This window comes from Dromiciops gliroides, chromosome 1 (assembly GCF_019393635.1).
Source record: "Dromiciops gliroides isolate mDroGli1 chromosome 1, mDroGli1.pri, whole genome shotgun sequence".
Taxonomy (NCBI): domain Eukaryota; kingdom Metazoa; phylum Chordata; class Mammalia; order Microbiotheria; family Microbiotheriidae; genus Dromiciops; species Dromiciops gliroides.
Window position 1 is genome coordinate 638088751 of NC_057861.1, and position 18727 is coordinate 638107477.

At 35.0% G+C, this 18727-nt stretch overlaps 1 protein-coding gene across 1 annotated transcript in view; it reads right to left on the bottom strand.

Annotated features, from left to right (window-relative positions):
• LOC122735047 (phospholipid-transporting ATPase ABCA3-like) overlaps window positions 1-18727 on the bottom strand; it is a 226913-nt gene that overhangs the window by 162986 nt on the left and 45200 nt on the right. Inside the window, exons 9-10 of the mRNA XM_043976297.1 lie at window positions 12654-12827; window positions 105-286 (exon numbers count right to left, since the gene is read on the bottom strand). Coding sequence (XP_043832232.1) covers window positions 105-286; window positions 12654-12827 — 356 coding nt within the window. The remainder of the gene's footprint in view (window positions 1-104; window positions 287-12653; window positions 12828-18727) is intronic.

Sequence of the window (18727 nt, forward strand, 5' to 3'; positions counted from 1 at the left end):
GGCATCAGAATACCATGGGAAAACAGGAATCATCATGAAGTTCTCTCTTCTATAAAATAGCAATAACCACAGTCAATCTGAAGAAAAATAGCATCAGAACTCACCAGCAAGAAGAAATACCAAGGCTGGGGCATACCATATTGTCCAGGAAATACAGCTTCCACATACCAGGTCACCAAACCATAGAAAACAGTGTCATATAATAGCATTAATACCACATGTCCAAAAGTGAAGTTATCATCTATGTTAACAGGTGATGTGAAGTCTTTCCATTGCATGCCTGTCCCTGCAATACACAAAAAGAGAAAGTTGTTTTATATATTGGACTGAAGCTAGATCTATACGGTCTTTGAACTTTTTCAGTTCACAGAACATTGATCTTACAAGACCTTCAGAAAAGTTTTCCCTGGTTCAAATACCCTGTGGGTCTGCTTCCACTTAAAATCATAGTTCACAAGCCCTAAATAACGTGTCTAATTTTTTTCTTTTTTAATCATAAAAGTATTTTATTGTTTTCTAGTTACATGTAGAAATAGGTTTTAACATCTGTTTTTATAAGATTTCTAGTTCCAAATTTTTCTCCCTCTGCCCTCACCCAAGACAGCAAGCAATCTGATATAGGTTATATATGTACAATCACTATAAACATATTTCTGCATTAGTCATGTTGTGAAAGGAGAATCAGAACAAAAGGGGAAAACCTCAAAAAACAAAAAACAAACAAAAAAGTAGAAACGGTATAGTTCAATCTGCATCCATATTCCACAGTTCTTTTTTCTGGATGTGGAGAGCATTTTCTATCATGAGTCCTTTGGAATTATCTTGGATCATTGTATTATTGCTGAGAAGAGTTAAATCTGTCACAGTTGATCATCACAAAATGTTGTTGATACTATGTACAATGTTTTCTTGGTTCTGCTCATTTCACTCAGCATCAGTTCATGTAAGTCTTCCCAGGTTTTTCCTGAAATCTGCCTGCTCATCGTTTCTTACATCACAATAGTATTCCATTACATTCATATACCACAACTTGTTTAGCCATTCCTAAATTGATGGGCATCCCCTCAATTTCCAATTCTTTGCTACCACAAAAAGAGCAGCTATAAATATTTTTGTACATGTGGGTCCTTTTCCATTTTTTATTATCTTTTTGGGATAAAGGCCTAATAGTGGTATTGCTGGGTTAATTGCAGAGTTTTATAGCCCTTTGGCCATAGTTCCAAATTGCTCTCCAGAATGGTTGGATCAATTCACAGCTCCACCAACAAAGCATTAGTGTTCCAATTTTTTCACAGCTTCGCCAACATTTATTATTTTCCTTTTTTGGCATGTTAGCCAATACATAGAAAACTTTTTTCAATCATAAAAATATTTTATTATTTTCCAGTTACATGTAAAGATAGTTTTCAACATTTGTTTTCATAAGATTTTTAGTTCCAAATTTTTCTCCCTCCGTCTTTTCCCTCCCCCAAAGACAGAAAGCAATCTGATGTAGGTTATATATGTACATCAAACATATTTTTGCATTAGTCATGTTGTGAAAGAAGAATTAGAACAAAAGGGAAAACCCTCAAAAAAGTAAAAACAAAATAATGTGTCTACTTTTAACAACTGGTCATTTCAAAGCAAAGGTTTTTAATGAAATAGTGTGGTAGCATAAATAAGCTATCTCCACCATAAAGCTTGGGTATACTCTCCTACAAACATAAAAACCATCAGTGAGAAAAGTACACAAGGAAAGGGGTCTCAAAGACAGGGAACATGTGTGATTAAGGCTCACATGTACAAAGAATATGTGACCAATGAATATTAGTGAAGGGCCACACCCCTATAACATTATACTACTATGACCTGTAAGGAATTCATATAATTGAAGCACAAGAATAAAGGGGAGATACACTTCTGATGCCACAGGGCCATTACTATTTTCTGGTAATGTTATTGTGTTGCTTTCTCTGGGCCTGCTACCTGTTGTATCCTGAGCTCTCCTGAAGACATTTACAAGACAATAACATAGAAATTGTTGAGAAGAAGGAACTCAAACTTGATATTTCAGAGGTTTTAATTCCATGTGGAACACAAAGAAATTAAGTAAAGAATAAATATGTAAAAGACCATGAATCAAAGAATCAAAGTTTAGATCAGAAAGAAAGGAAAGAGGATGAATGAAGAGAGCAAGGTAAAGAAATTTTTTTATAGAAAAAAAATGAAGAAAATGAAAAACTAACAGATAAACTATGTGAGAGGGGAAAAGAAGAGGGGGTGATTTTGAATTAACTATTTAACTGAGAGATTGTCAATTCCTTGAGGGAAGTGACTATCCCTAATGCACATTATCTGGAACATATTATGCACTTAATAAATGTTTACTAATTGAATGAGAAATAAGAAGGTGAAAAAAGAGAGAATTATTTAGATAATAAAATAATAAGTAATTTTAAAAATCAATAAGTTAAGTAAAGGAGTTTTAAGAGGAAAATATGATAAATAGGAAGGGAGTTAAAGTTGAAGTTGAGAGGAAAAGAGCCTATGGAAAGACGGTTACTTTATTTTTTTTTTCATTTTACCAGATCTTTATTTTTTCAAATAACATGTAAAGATAGTTTTCAGCATTCAACTTTTTTGAGTTCCAAATTTTTCTCCCACCTTCCCTTCCCTCCTCCCTCCTGAGGCCAACTCACAATCTAATATATGTTATATATTACAATCATTTTAAACAAATGTCCACATTAGTCATGTTGTAAGAGAAGAGTCAGAACACAAGGAAAAAAACCACAAGAAAGAAGAAACAACAACAATAAAAACAAGTAACAACAAAAGTGAAAATAATTTGCTTCAATCTGCATTCCGACTCCATATTTTTTTTTTCTGTATGTGTAGTACATTTTCCTTCATGAGTGTTTTGGCATTGTCTTGGATCATTGTACTGCTGAGAAGAGCAAAGTCTATCACAGTTGATCATCACATAATGTTGTTGATACTGTGTACAATGTTCTTGTTCTACTCTTATAACAGTATCAATTCATGTAAGTCTTTCCAGGTTTTTCTGAAATCTGCCTGCTTATCGTTTCTTACAGCACAATAATATTCCATTACATTCATATGCCACAACTTGTTTAGTCATTCCCCAATTGATGGGCATCAAGAAGGTTACTTTAAAGTCAATTTTTAAAAAATAACAATAGGTACAAAGTACTATCTTAAAAGAAGGGGAATTTTATAAAAAATATTTCAGGAAAAACAATATGAGACACAAAATAAAACAAATAAAACTGGAGTTTACTAAATAGGAGGGTAATATAGCCAAAACTGCACTTTATGAAGATTGATCTGACAGCTGAGTGGAGGATGGACTAAAGTGGGGAGAGACTTGAGGCAGGGAGAACAATCAGTGGCTATAACAATGGTGAAGGTGATGAGGGTCAAAAGAGAGAAGGTGGTATATACAAGAGATGTTACAAATGAAGAGATGACAGGATTTGGTAACAGACTGGATATGGGGAATGAAAAAGTCTAGGTTGTGATCACAGGTGACTGAGATAATGGTGGTGCCCTCAACAGTAACAGGTAAGTTAGGAAGAGGGAGGATTTTTGGAGAAAGATAATGAGTTCATTTAGTGTGTATTGAGTTTAAGATGTCTACAGAACATCCAATTCAAGTGGCATCTAGAGATGTAAGTGGTCAGGAGAAGAGTTAAAGGTGGTCAAATAGTTCTTCAAAACATCTGCATTAAGATGATAATTTATAGCATGGAAGCTAAGAAGATCACACAAGGAAAAGAGAAGAGGGTCCAGGACAGGGTCTTGGAGGACCCCTAGAGTTAGTAGGTATGACCTGAATGCAGATCCAAGAAAAGAGACTAAGAAGGAGTGGTCAGAGGAAAGCCAGGAGAAATAAATGTCATGAAAATCTAGAAAGAACAGAGTATCAAGACTACAACAGACAGTGTCAAGGTTGTAAAGATAGGAGAAGACGCCGCCCCACGTTCCTTTAAAAAGATGGGCCTGGGGTTCTACAGTTGTGGAATACTGGATATTTTGTAAGGGTTGTTTTTGTTGTTTCTTTATGGCTTGGTTTTATTGATTTTTTCTCTATTTCCTCTTTAATTTTTTAAATTTTTAAATTTTTAAAAAATTCTTTGATATATGAGGTAGTTATTTGGGAAAGGGAAGAGGAATACAGGGAAAAATTTAGGATTTAACTAAGCTTAGCTCCCCCAAGAAACATCCTGCCAAAGATTTAAAAGGGTACCAAACTGTACAAGAAGATAGTCAGAAATCTGCAAATGTTCTGGTCAGGGATGTACCAGAGGGACTTGAAGCCAATCAGGTATTCATCATTATTCTGTCTGAAGGCTACAAAGCTAAGTTATCAGCTCGAGGTAAGGGGAAAGTATATATATGTCAGACGAGTTAGTCAACAAACACTTGTTAGAGGGGCAGCTATATGTTATATATTACAGTGGATAGAGCACCAGCCCTGGAGTCAGGAAGACCTGAGTTCAAATCTGGCCTCAGACACTTGACACTTACTAGCTATGTGACCCTGGGCAAGTCACTTAACCCCAACTGCCTCACCAAAACACACACACACACACACACACACACACACAGAAAGAAATAGTAAGAGCACCTATCCAGTTGGCTAATATGACAAAAAAGGAAAATGATAAATGGTGGAGAAGATGTGGGAAAATTAGAACACTAATGCACTGTTGATGGAGCTGTGAACTAATCCAACCATTCTGGAGAGCAATTTAGAACCATGCCCAAGAGACTATAAAACTGTGCATACCCTTTGATGCAGCAATAACACTACTAGGTCTATATCCCAAAGAAATCATAAAAAGGGAAAAGGACCCACATGTACAAAAATATTCATAGCTGCTATTTTTGTGGTAGCAAAGAATTGGAAATTGAGGGGATGCCCATCAACTGGGAAATAGCTAAATAAGTTGTAGTATATGAGTGTAATAGAATACTATTGTGCTGTAAGAAAAGATAAGCAAATGGATCTCAGAAAAACCTGGAAAGGCTTACATGAATTGACGCTGAGTGAAATAAGCAGAACCAAGAGAAATATCAACAACACTGTGTGATGATCAACTATTATAGACTTAACTCTTCTCAGCAATACAATGATCTAAGACAATGCCAAAAGACTTATGGTAGAAAATGCTTTCTACATTCAGAAAAAGAACTATGGAGTCTGAATGCAGATTGAAGCATACTATTTTCACTTTGTTCTTGCTTTTTTGTTATTGTTTTTGTTTCTTCTTTCTTGTGTTTTTTTTTCCCTTGTGTTCTGACTCTTCTCTTACAACATGACTAATGTGGAAATATGTTTAACATGATTGTAATGTATAAACTATATCAGATTGCTTGCTGTCCTTGGGAGGAGGGAGGGGAAAGGAAGTCAAGAGAAAAATTTGGAATTCAAAAAATATCTTTATATGTAATAGGAAAATAAATTTAAAAATTTTTTTAAAATGTAAAAAAAATAAAGGGGACATGTTCCCTGGAAAAAAAGAAATAATGAAAGGCATAATGAAAGAAATAATGAAATGGAACACATTTGATATACAACATACAGATGAAAATACAATCCAAAGTGCTGGAAAACCCCAAAGACTCCAGTTATTAGAGTAAGAACTAGTTCTCTGGGGAAAAAACTCCAAATACTAAGAAAACCTGGAAGCAGCTTCTCAGAAATTAGGTTCACACCAACATCTCACAATGCTTAATAAAATAGGTTCCAAATGGGTAAATGACTTAAACATAAAAGGTGAAATCATAAACAAATAGAAAAGCAAGGAAGAAATAATTTTTCAGACTGACAAACATGGCAAGATTTCATGACCAAACCAAGTATAGAAGATAAAATAGAACAATACTGATTGCAAAAAATTAAGAGGATTTTGAACAAACAAGACCAATATAATTAAAATAAGAAGGAAAGCAATTAAATGGGGGAGGGGAAAACAACTTTATATAAAGTTTTTCTGATGAGTCATTTAAAAAATATATAAGGATTCAAATTTATAAGAACAAGAGTCATTGCCCAATTTATAAGTGGTCAAATAATATGACCAAGCAGTTTTCTGTTTTCTTTAAAAAATTTTTTTAATATTCATTTAAAAAATTTTAAGTTCCCAATTCTCTTCCTCCCTCTAGCCCCTCCCCCAAGTTCTGAGAAAGCAAGGAACAGGATATCAATTATACATATGAAGTCATGCAAAACATATTTCCATATTAGCTACGTCGCAAAAAGCAAGAAAAATAAAGTGAAAAAAGTATCCTTCAATCTGTACTCAGTTCATCACTTCTTTCTCTAGAGGTGGATAGCATTTTTCATCATAGGGACTTTGGAACTGTTACAGAGCTTTGTACTGATCAGAGTAAAGTATTTCACAGTTTATCATCATTATAATGCTATTACAGTTTATAATTTTCTCTTGGTTCTTCTCACTTCACTTTGCATCAATTCATATAAGTCTTTCTAGGTTTTTCTGAGACCATCCCCCTCATCATTGCTCATAGCACGATAATACTCAATCACAATAATAAACTACAACTCATTTAGCCATTCCCCAATTGCTAAGCATCCTCTCAATTTCCAATCCTTTGCTACCACAAAAAGCTGCTATAAATATTTTTGTACATATAGGTCCTTTTCCTTTCTGTTCTTTATCTCTTTGGGATACAGACTTAGTAGTGGTATTGCTGGGTCAAAGGGTATGTATGTTTTTTATAACCCTTTGGGCATAGATCCAAATTGTTTTCCAGAATGGTTGCACTAGTTCACAACTTCACCAACAGTATATTAGTATGCTTATTTTTCCACATGCCCTCCAGCATTTATCATTTTCCTTTTCTGTCCTGCTAATCAATCTGATAAATGTAAAGTGGCACCTTAGAGTTGTTGTTAAAATTTCTCTCATCGTTAGTGATTTAGAACATTTTTTATATGACTTTTGATAGCTTTGATTTCTTCTTTGGAAAACTACCTGTTCATACCCTTTGACCATCCATCAGTTGGGAAATGAATGGCTCTTATTTTTACAAATTTGGCTCAGTTCTCTCTATATATGAGAAATGAGGACATAATCAGAGAAGCTTATTATATTTTTTTTTGCAGTTTTCAAAGGAAGAAATGTTAGCTGTCAAAAGCCATATGAAGGGGCAACTAGGTAGCATAGTGGATAAAGCACCAGCCCTGGATTCAGGAAGACCTGAGTTCAAATCCGACCTCAGTACACTTGACATTACTATAGACTGTGTGACCCTGGGAAAGTCACAACCCTTGTTGTCCCGAGCAATCTGATTTTTTTTATTCAAGTCTAAATTTCTTTATACTGCTGAATTCAGTGCCATTTCATTTGGCATTATAAAAGTTCAGATTTTTTTTTTACTATCATTCTACATTTTTATTAGAAGGGAATACAAATATCCTTATTTGTGTTACTGGTGTGAGAAAAAGGAAAGTGTGAGAGAGAAGAGGTACTAGACTGCCTACCATACTGAAGGTCTAAAAAATCGCTATGCTGACGTCATTATTATATGTCGGTGAAACCCAGAGAGTATACCAGCACCATGCCAGGAAACAGAATGGCTTCCACTTGAATTGTCTAAGGAAGATTCTGAAGATCATCTGGCAAGATAAGATACTGGACACTGATATCCCTTCTCAAACTAAACTGCCAAGCACTCAAATTCTACAGAAAGTGCAACTTCTATGGGCTGCCCACACTGTCTAAATGTCAAAAATATGTTTGCCCAAAAGACTATTTTATGGAGAGCTCACACAGGGCAGGAGCTTGCATGGTGGTCAGAAGAAGCAATACAAAGACACTATTAAGGTCTGCAGAATCACTCCAGTGACATGGGAGACACTGGCAAAGGACAGCCCAGCATGGCATGCCTGTTTCAAAGAAGGTGCTGTGCTAATGTATAGACACCTTCACTCTAAATGTCCATATGGACTATTTGTGCCCAAACTGTGGTTGAGCCTTCCAAGCTCATATCTGTCTGATCAGCCAGTTGGACACACTGTACTTTAACTCCAAAATAGTGATGTTATTTTGGTCCTCTCTGAGTACAAAGGACAACAATCAACATTATATACAAAAACTTAGCCATATGAGATCTCAAACTGTATTATGAAATGATAATTACCAAAACAATATGGCACTGGCTAAGAAATAGAGTGGTAGATCAGTGGAATAGATTAGGTACATATTATACTATAGTAAATGCTGAGAGCAATCTACTATATGATAAACCCAAAGATATAAGCTTTTGGAACAAAAATTCATTATTTGACATAAACTGCTGGGAAAACTAGAAAACAGTATGACAGAAACTTGGTATAGACCACCACCTTACACTGTACATCAAGATAAGGTAAAAATGGGTACATATTTTAGACATAAAGGCTGACACCAAAAGCAAATTAGGACAGTGTTGAATAGTTTGTCAGATCTATGGATAAGAGAATAATTTAGGACCAAAGAAAATATATAGAGCATTACAAAATATAAAATAGATAATTTTGGTTATATAAAATTAAAGTTTTTGCACAAACAAAACCAATGCAACCAAAATTAAAAGGAAAGCAGAAAACTGGGAGAAAAATTTTGCAACAAGTATCTCTGATAAAGGCCTAATTTCTCAAAAATATATATGTATATATGTGTGTATGTGAATATATCTATATATATATCTATCTATAGAGAGAGAAAGAGTTAGAGAAAGACAAAGAGAGAACTGAGTCAAACTTATAAAAATACAAGTCATTCCCCAATGGATAGGTGGTCAAAGGATATAAACAGACAGTTTTCAGATGACGAAATTAAAGCTATTCATATGAAAAAATAAATCACTATTGAATAAAGAAATGCAAATTAAAACAAGTCAGAGGCACTACCTCATACCTATCATATTGGTTAACATGACCAAAAAGGAAAATGATAAATGGTGGAGAGGACATAGGAAAACTGGGACACTAATGCACTGTTGGTGGAGCTGTGAAGTGATTCAGCCATTATGGAGAGCAATTTGGAACTATGCCAAAAGAGCTATAAAACTGTTCACACCCTTTGATTCAGCAATACCACTGCTAGGTCTATATCCCAAAAACATCAAAAAAGGGAAAAGGACCTCTTTGTATAAAGATATTTATAGCAGCTCTTTTTTTTTTTTGTGGTGACTAAAAATTGGAAATCAAAAGGATGCCCATCAATTGGGGAATGGCTAAACAAGTTGTGGTATATATTGGTGATGGAATATTATTGTGTTATAAGAAATGACAAGCAGGAAAAACCTGGAAAGACTTACATGAACTGATGCACAGTGAAATGAACAGAAACAGGAGAATGCTGTACACAGTAACAACAATACCGTTTGATGAAAAACTGTGAATGACTTGCTGTTCTCCACAATACAATGATCCAAGACAATCCCAAAGGACTAATGATGAAATACACTGTCTCCAGAGAAAGAACTGATATTTTTTTAATACAGACAGAGAAGCATACTATTTTTCACTTTCTTTCATTTTTCTTTTATGTGAGTCTTGCACTAAATGATTAATATGGAAAAGGTTTACAAGATTGCACATGTATAACCCTTTAACTGATTGCTTACTATCTCAGGGGCAGGCGAAGAAGAAGGGATTAAGGGAGTAAGGGACAGAATATGGAAATCAAACCTTTTTTTAAATGTTAAAAATATTTTTATATGTAACTGGGGGAAAATAAAAAATATATATTTTAAAATGTTAATACTAAAGATTAAAAAATAATAATACAAATTTAACAAAATAACTCTAAAAACAATTGCTCTATCTTATATTGTAGAATGGATTCCATTTAATTCTAAAACACAACAGCCACCTTCAGAAAGGTAAGCCCAAGAACCCCAGAAATAGAAGCAACCTTTTTTTGCCCCCCAGCCACTGGCTTCCAGCCCAGGCTGGTCCCTGGTAGAGATACCACCTGGCAACTGCTACTGCTACAGCCCTTCTGTCTAACAGAACAGCTACTGAGGACCAAGAAAACTAAGTTCTTATTGCCAAAGTCCTCGGAAATTTTTAAATGGTTTAGTATAAGAAACATATGGTTTTTAATCAATGGAAATGGCATTAAATAAAGTTTATTACCACCTCCTTGCTGCTGAAATCTAAGGACCACTGGGCCTTTCAATCTGCTCTGAAACCGAAACCTTTGTTGTCTCCTCCCCCATTACAACAGGAGCTTCTTGAAAGCTTGGCTGGATTGTTTTTCTATTTGTATATCAAACATTTAGCACCATACTTTGCATATAGTAAGCACAAGGAAAATGTTTTTTATTTACAATGAGGGTGTACTGGCCAATGAAGGCCAGTTCTTTAAGCATGTGTAGATATTGTCCTACCTGGTTTCAGTCTAACTGTCCACGTGGAAATTGTATGGATCCAGTTTCTGACCACAAGTGACTAAGGGTTTGGTATTTTATGAGGTTGATGGGTTGCAACTGGTTGCAGAGTTAGAAGTGCTATGCTGTACCTGAATGTGAAATCTTCCTTTGTAGCTACAAGGAGATTGGACTGCTTTCAACTGGTCTTGACAGTCAAGTAGAGGAGAGTCATTAACTCTTTCTCTCAGCACATGGCTACTTCTGTCTCACTGTGTTTATTCTTTTGTAACATTAGATAATTAAGTACTCCAAGATAGACATGTCTAGGAAAAGACCTTGTAAATTTTGGAGATCCAGGGATGGTAGAAAAGTCCACTAGAGACTGCAGAAGAAACCACAGGAATTGAGAAATTATGATGTGTCCTTGGACATGGGTATGCTCAGACAACAACCCTGTGAGCACTGCAACATTAGGAAAGATTTCAGGATGACAATTGAGTGGCTTAACCTAGCAGAGGCTAAACTTGGTGTTACCCTTAGAATCCCCAAAATAATAATAGTATTTAACTACTCTTGGGGGCCTGATAGTCAATGAGCATTTGCATTGGAGAAATAGCTCAGAAGGGGTTTTTAAGCATTCACTCATTCATTTACTCACTCTTCAGATTTATTATGGCTATTTTGGGTAACTAATCATGCAGTTTACAAGCTAAGTCCCTATCTTCTTCATTGTATGGAGTGAAAGAAATATAGAAAATATAAATAACAAGGAACCAAGCAGTTAGAATCTTTCTCTACCCTATACATAATTGAAGACAATCACCTATACTTCCTCAGGATATTATAGAAACCTCATGGGAAAAATAGGAAGGAGTGGAGAAACTGTTCCTTGTGTACCTATATACTATCACAGCCTCACCTCACCTCTTGGAGCTGCTAATGGCTGCCTTTGAGAAGTAAGGGCAGAAATACATAGCTGTTGTATGTGCTTTCAACCATGTCTCCTGAGAGGTAGCCATAAGAGGTGGCTGTAGAGTCTTTCAAATGGACTGCTGGAGAAAAGAATGAGCCTTAAGACCCAACTTTCCAGATAGAAGAGGCAGGATTTACAGGACAATGGCAATTCCTAAGACTTCAGTATTTCCAAGGAATGTCAAGAGTTCCTAATATTCATTCTTCTAAAAGAATGTCAAGAGTTCTTGAATGAAAGACTAAGCATATGCCTCTACAGATGGATTTATAACAAAACACTGAACCACAGCTATGCTATGCAGAGGACACAATTCAGAGGACAAGACCTAGACAGCCCTATGCTATTACAATAATTTATTAGGATGTTGCAGATTCAGACAGCAAAGGGTTTTACCTTTTTATCAACTGCATTTTGTTTTCCTTCTAAGGAGTCCAAATCCTTTGGAGAGTACTAAAATGCTAAAGCTCTGTATAGTCAGTCAAAAAACATTTGTTAAGTGCTTACTGTGTGCTAGGTACTATATCAAGTACTGGGGATACTAAGAAAGGCAAAACCATGGCTTCTTCTCATAAAGAGTTCACATTCTAATGGAGGAGACAACAAATACATAATTAAGTACATATAAGATATCTACATAATAAAGGGGAGGCCATCTCAAAAGGAAAGCACTAAAAGGTATATTTTTAGAATTGATGAATTATGATTGTCCTAATAAGTGAGTGCTATAATTCTGCCAATGCCAGACTAACCAAAAATTATTTTCTTTTTTTAAGTGTTTACTGAATTACAACTAAGTATTTCAACTCTTCACCCAATATGTTAATCCTTATACAAATTAATCAAAGTGATAATCATTTTGCACAAAAGCAATAATTTTGCAGTTCAAGGAGGGATAATTACTCCCAAACAATATTTCATTTACCCTGGATCATCATATAATCAAGTTCTCTGTAGGTTATCAAAGGCCAAAACTTTAATTGTGCCATTGCCTATCATCCATGAAACCCAAAGAACCTCAGCTCTGGCAGGTTCTCTTTGATAAAGATGTCTAAGAACCCTAATCTAATTATCATCAACCTCTCACTCTTATACTAATTAAAAAGTTGTCCAAAGTGATTTTCAAAATTAATTATAAATACTGAAAAGTCTACTTTAAAATGTAGCAATGCCAAGGCAATTAAGAGTTTTACCCAAACCGCAAGCTAAGATAGTCCATCATTCATTCACTAGATGTGGTTAGGTATAAGGTCAGCAAATATATAAATCTGTGAATATCAATACTTACCTTTCCCTTCAAACTTGACTAGGAGCAAAATTCCTAATGCCATTGCAACATTTGAGAGGAGACAAGATGATAACTTCTGGCTATAAGTCATCCGGTGGTACCGAGGTTCAATAAAGAAGTATGGAATGTAGGCAATAAAGTAAAGGAAGCCTCCTGTGGCAGCTGCTAAATTGGCTGCAGATTCAGAAGAAGAAGGAAGAACTAATTTATGTAACATGAAATGAACAGAAAAAAACCTATGCTATACATATTTTAAAAATTAAGACTGCTGCAAGTTAAAAAAATGTTATTAAATAAAAATGATCCTGTTGTTTCTGTTTTGGTAAATTTACCAAATTTATTTTTAGGGCATCAATGATATACAAATAATGGAACTTGAAAAATGTTAACTTGTTTAAGAAATTATTCCCTTTACCATATCATTAGACTATTCATTTGCTTAGATGATCTTCCTTACTGATAGTGTAAACGGACCCTGCTCTATCTGTCATTCCCTCAATCTCATCTTTAATCCCCTTCCCTCTATGTATAGTATCTTCCCTTATACTAACAAACTTGTTCAGGTTTCCTCTTCCAAAAAACCCCTTTCCATTAAACTCCTACCTCTTCTCAAGCTATCACTCCAAATTTCCTTCCCCTTACCTTACTGCCAGTTTTTTAGTCTATACTGCATGGCCTCTATATCACCCTAATGATTTCTTTTCCATAGTCACCAATGACTTTCCCTCCACCACACACACGCACACACACACATCTGGTACTTTATAGTACAGGATGCCATTTATATTCATTATCTCCTGATCCTCAGAATGGCATTGTCAGGTAAAGAGAATAAGTACTATTGTTTCCATTTTACAGATGATAAAACAGTCAAGGCCTTTGCCCATGTTCACACAGCTTATTTTGGCAGCCAGAAATCAAACCCAGGTACACTGACTCTTAATCTAACTATTATTAAAATTATTATAAACTTAATAATGAACATTAATATAACCAGTCAAACTTGCTTCCTAACAATTTACATTTAACTGAATTTAAAATGTTGTATTTTTTCACTGATTCCAAAAACTACCAGGTTTCTTTGTCTACTATCATTTACTTTTTAAAGAATATGTTCATAGTTACTATGTACTTTGTTCTGGTTCTGATTTTTCCAGTTTGCATTATTTAATAAAGTTTCTTCTAGATTTCATTATATTTCTCATACTTGTGAATCTTAATTATATCACATTGTTCCATTACATTAAAATAGCTCAATATATGTAATCATTTCTCTACTCTTGGAACATCAAAAACTTCTTAATTACAAAATTCAATAGTTTTTGTTTTGTTTTGTTTTGTTTTTGCAGGGCAATAAGGATTAAGTGACTTGCCCAGGTCACACAGCTAGTAAGTGTCAAGTGTCTGAGGCCAGATTTGAACTCAGGTCCTCCTGAATCCAGGGCCAGTGCTTTATCCACTGTGCTACCTAGCTCCCCCCCCCCCAAAATTCAATAGCTTTAAAAAAGGTTTTATTGATATTTTATATTTCTTATATCATCATAGTAATACCAAGTACCTACTTCCTCCCCCTCTGGAAGAGCCATCCCATATAACAAATAGTATTTTTAGAAAGGAAAAAAAATCAGTACAACTGATTTATACATTGAAAAGGTATGAAAACATGTGTAATGTGTAACACTTGTGGACATTCTACCTCCAAAAGGGGTGGTTTGGGGGGTCCTCTCATATTTCTTCATGAAAGTCCTGCTTGATCTTTATAATTTTATTATATTTAGTTTTGATTTTTTGGCATGTAGTTGCTTTTTTCATTTACATTGTTGTTTTCCTGGCTCTGCTTACTTCATTCTGCATCAGTTTATATAGATCTTTCTATGCTTCTGTGTTCATCACACATATCATTTCTCACAGAACAGTAACATTTGATTACATTCATATACCACAATTTGTTTAGCTATTCCCCAATTAATGGGCATAGACATTATTTCCAATTCTTAGTTATCACCAAAGGAGATACTATAAATATTTTGGAGTTATATGGTATCTTTCTTCTTACTGATGTCTTTCTTGAGGTATAAGACTAATAATGGAGTCTCTGGTTCAAAGGGTATGGCTTTTTTGGTCTCATTATTTGCATAATCCCAAACTGCTTTCCAAAATGGCGACGCCATTTCACAGCTCCACCAACAATGTATTAGTATATCTGTTATTCCACAACCCTCAAAACTTCAGGATTGTTTTGATCTGCATTCTGTTATTACTAGTGATGTGAAACATTCTTTTATGAAAATCATTTTTGGTTAGTCTGGCATTGACAGAATGACAGTAGCACTTTTATGTGGTTGTGAATACTTTGCAATTCTTTTGAGAACTGTCTGTTCATATCCTTGAATCATTTATCAATCCAATAGCTTTTTTTGTGAGGCAATTGGGGTTAAAGTGACTTGCCCAGGGTCACACAGCTAGTAAGTGTCAAGTGTCTGAGCCTAGATTTGAACTCAGGTCCTCCTGAATCCAGGGCCAGTGTTTTATCCACTGCGCTGCCTAGCTGCCTTGTACAATAGCTTTTAATAAGTCACAATCTCCTTGACCTTTCTGCAGTATTTGACACTGCTATCCAACTCTTCTTTCTTGGTACTCTCTTCTCTTTTGGTTCCTGTGATACTATACTCTTCTGGTCCTTTTTTTTTTATGGTTTCTTCTCAATCACCTTAATTGACTCAGCTTTATTCTCCTGCCTCTTAAGTGTTGATATCAGTTTCATAGATTTTGAGTGGAAGGTACTTTAGAAGCCTTATAGTAAAGCCCTCTCTCATTTTGTAGATGAGGAAACAGACACACAGAATGGTTAAGTGGCTTGCCCAGAGTCACACAGCTCTTAAGTGTCTAAGGCAAAATTTGATTCCAAGTTGTGATGAAGACATGACCAGCCTGTATCATAAATGCATTTAACAGGTCAGGTTCCAGGAGAGCGAGAACTATCTGACCAGTGATCAAATTAATTTAAAATGTTACAAGGGAAATGGAAGAAATGGTTATTTATGTAGTGAGACAATATTAATCCATGTAATGTATGCTTTTAATGTGATGCATATATTCATTCATTAATGCACATATGAAGTACTACATATTTTGGATATGCTTGTTTTGTTACTTTCTTGTTAATATTTGTTTATGTGCTAGTATCATGCTAGTCCATTAATTATGCATAATTTAGCTGCTTATTTATGCACAAATTACTGTTTTAGATATTTTTGTTATTCTGGACATTATTTTTGCTTTACTGTTAGGTATATTTGCTTTTCTTCTTTGGAACTGTATGTGCCCTGTGACATGTGCATGTAATATGTCCTGATATAACTTAGACCTAAAGTCACTCAAGTGGTCTATCAACTGATGCTTTATACTGAATTACGTCTATGGCATGTACTGCTGATGTATCTTTGCTATGAATGGCTCCCTAAGTTGATTTCCTGGGTTGCTGTGTTAATCATCTTTGGTCTATTAAATGCTGATTTTATTCTGATGATGTGATGATGTATGATTACAGATGCCAGGTGTAACATAGCTAATTTTGAAGGGGTACAAAATTCCTGTCCCTGGGGAAAAGATAGCTCCCATACAAATAACTTTTAACCAAGGGAATCATCTAGGATGGATGCCTGCAGTACAGAATAGACATCATCACTGTCTTCTCATCCAAGGGACACAGCATGTTGTAACTATTCTGGGAAAAGAAAAGACTCTCATTCTGAAGGAGCGGGGAGGCAAAATCTAATTAGAGGAAATAATCAAACAATTTACTCATAGGGACAGGTAAGTGGTATGCAGAGAGAGAGAGAGAGAGAGAGAGGGAGAGAGAGAGAGAGAGAGAGAGGGAGCATGTGAGCACTATCTGCTTCACGGTGTAATAGTTATGAAATTGCTGGAGAGAGACTAGCAAGACCAAGAAGGTATAGGTGGGAGCTGGTCCCTATCTACCATGAATCAGAAAAGAAACTCTGACCCTCATCTCCCACTTTTCACTGAACCTACTTCCCATTTCTTGTTTATTTTAAATAGTCTGCTTATTTACTATATTGGTTAAGTGTTCACTAAAAGAAACTGGTTTCTCTAAAATAAAATTTTTGTGTTCTCAAAGAGCATGTGTGTCTGTGATAATGCAGAGGAGGTAAAAGAGAATTCTTTCTCTAAACTGCTAGAATAGTTCTCTGGCTGAGGAAGAGATATTGCTGATAAGCAGTGTTACAATTCTCCAAAATGCAGCTGAGCTGAAAAAAAAAGGTTGTACAGGAAAATAGACCTGGTAAATTAGGAGTAGGAGTCACTTCCCTTAAAGGTAATTGTATAGGTCCTCCCTTAGTTCAAGTGAAAAAGTCTCTTATCCTTCTCTCATCATTCCCTCTCCCCACTCAGTAGAAGTCAATGATGGGAAAAATTATGGTCCCAGGAATGTCCAAAAGGAGGAATTTTTTTTTAAGTGAGGCAATTGGGGTTAAGTGACTTGCCCAGGGTCACACAGCTAGTAAGTGTTAAGTGTCTGAGGCCGGAATTGAACTCAGGCACTCCTGACTCCAGGGCCGGTGCTCTATCTACTGCACCACCTAGCTGCCCCAAGGGAGGAATTTTTTGTGGGATTGTGAGGGGGCCATAAAGAAAGAGTAGATATATCTTTTCAGCCAAACACCTTCAAGCCTGAGCCACTGTTACATAAGCAATTCAAAGTATCTATGCTGAAGTTAACATTTGTATTTTGTTGTTGTTGTTCAGTTATATCTGACTCTTTGTGACCCCATTTAAGGTTTTCGTAGCAAAGATATTAGAGTGGTTTGCCATTACCTTCTCCAGCTCATTTTACAAATGAAGAAAATGAGGCAAAAAAGGTTAAGAGACTTGCCCAGTTAGGAAATTTCTGAGGCCAGATGTGAACTTAGGAAGATGAGTCTTTTCAAGGTCAGGAACTCTATTCACTACACCACCTAGCTGCACACCATTTGTAAAAGTCATGAAGAAAGCAGTCAAGTGCATTGTACAGAATTGTGAAGGGAATATTTACCTATTTTAGATAATAGCACTTTTCAAATTGTGTTCCATGGAAACCTGGAATTCCACGAAGAGGTTCTGTGAAGAAAAAAATGATAGTGGCAGACAACTCCATCCACCATGCTGTGTCAGTCACACAAAATGTATGTACTGAACAAGAAATTGGTCAGAATTGCTCATAAGAGGGGCAGCTAGGTGGCACAGTGGATAGAGCACCAGCCCTGGAGTCAGGAGTACCTGAGTTCAAATCCGGCCTCAGACACTTAACACTTACTAGCTGTGTGACCCTGGGCAAGTCACTTAACCCCAATTGCCTCACTAAAAAAAAAAAAAAAGAATTGCTCATAAGACAAAAAGTTGTATCTTAAGAGTCTAGACTTGATGAATATACCCAATAACGTACAATCAGTTGATTGTAAGTTTTTCTCAGAAGAACATGTATAAAATAATCATTGTTTATTTATATTCAAAGTTTTTATCTTACAGTTGTTTAAATTATATATATGTTTACATACTTTATATATACTTATAAATATATATATATACTCTCTATCTATACATACTAACTATATTTTTCCTGTAAAAATAAATATGTATATATATAACATATATATATATACATATATATATATATATACACAAAGCACTATACAAATCTTAAGGGTCTAGAATTAATGAATTTACCATTTGTCTCAGAATAATGTGCATAAAATAATCATTGTTCACTTATATTCAAAGCTTTTATCTTATAGTTGTTTAAACTATATACTATATATACATATATCTAGATATACTAATTATATATACAAATTTTCTGCACAAAAATTTCCACACACACATACATAACATACATACATACATACTTCCTAGACAAATCTTATTTTGAATAATTGAGTAAAATCACAAAGTTTCAAAAGACATGAATACAAAAGTGTTTAATATTAAATAAAGAATGAAAATGCAACAGAAATCAAACTAATTTGAGTTCCAAATCTTGAATACAGAAAAAAATGGAAATAAAACTATCTCCT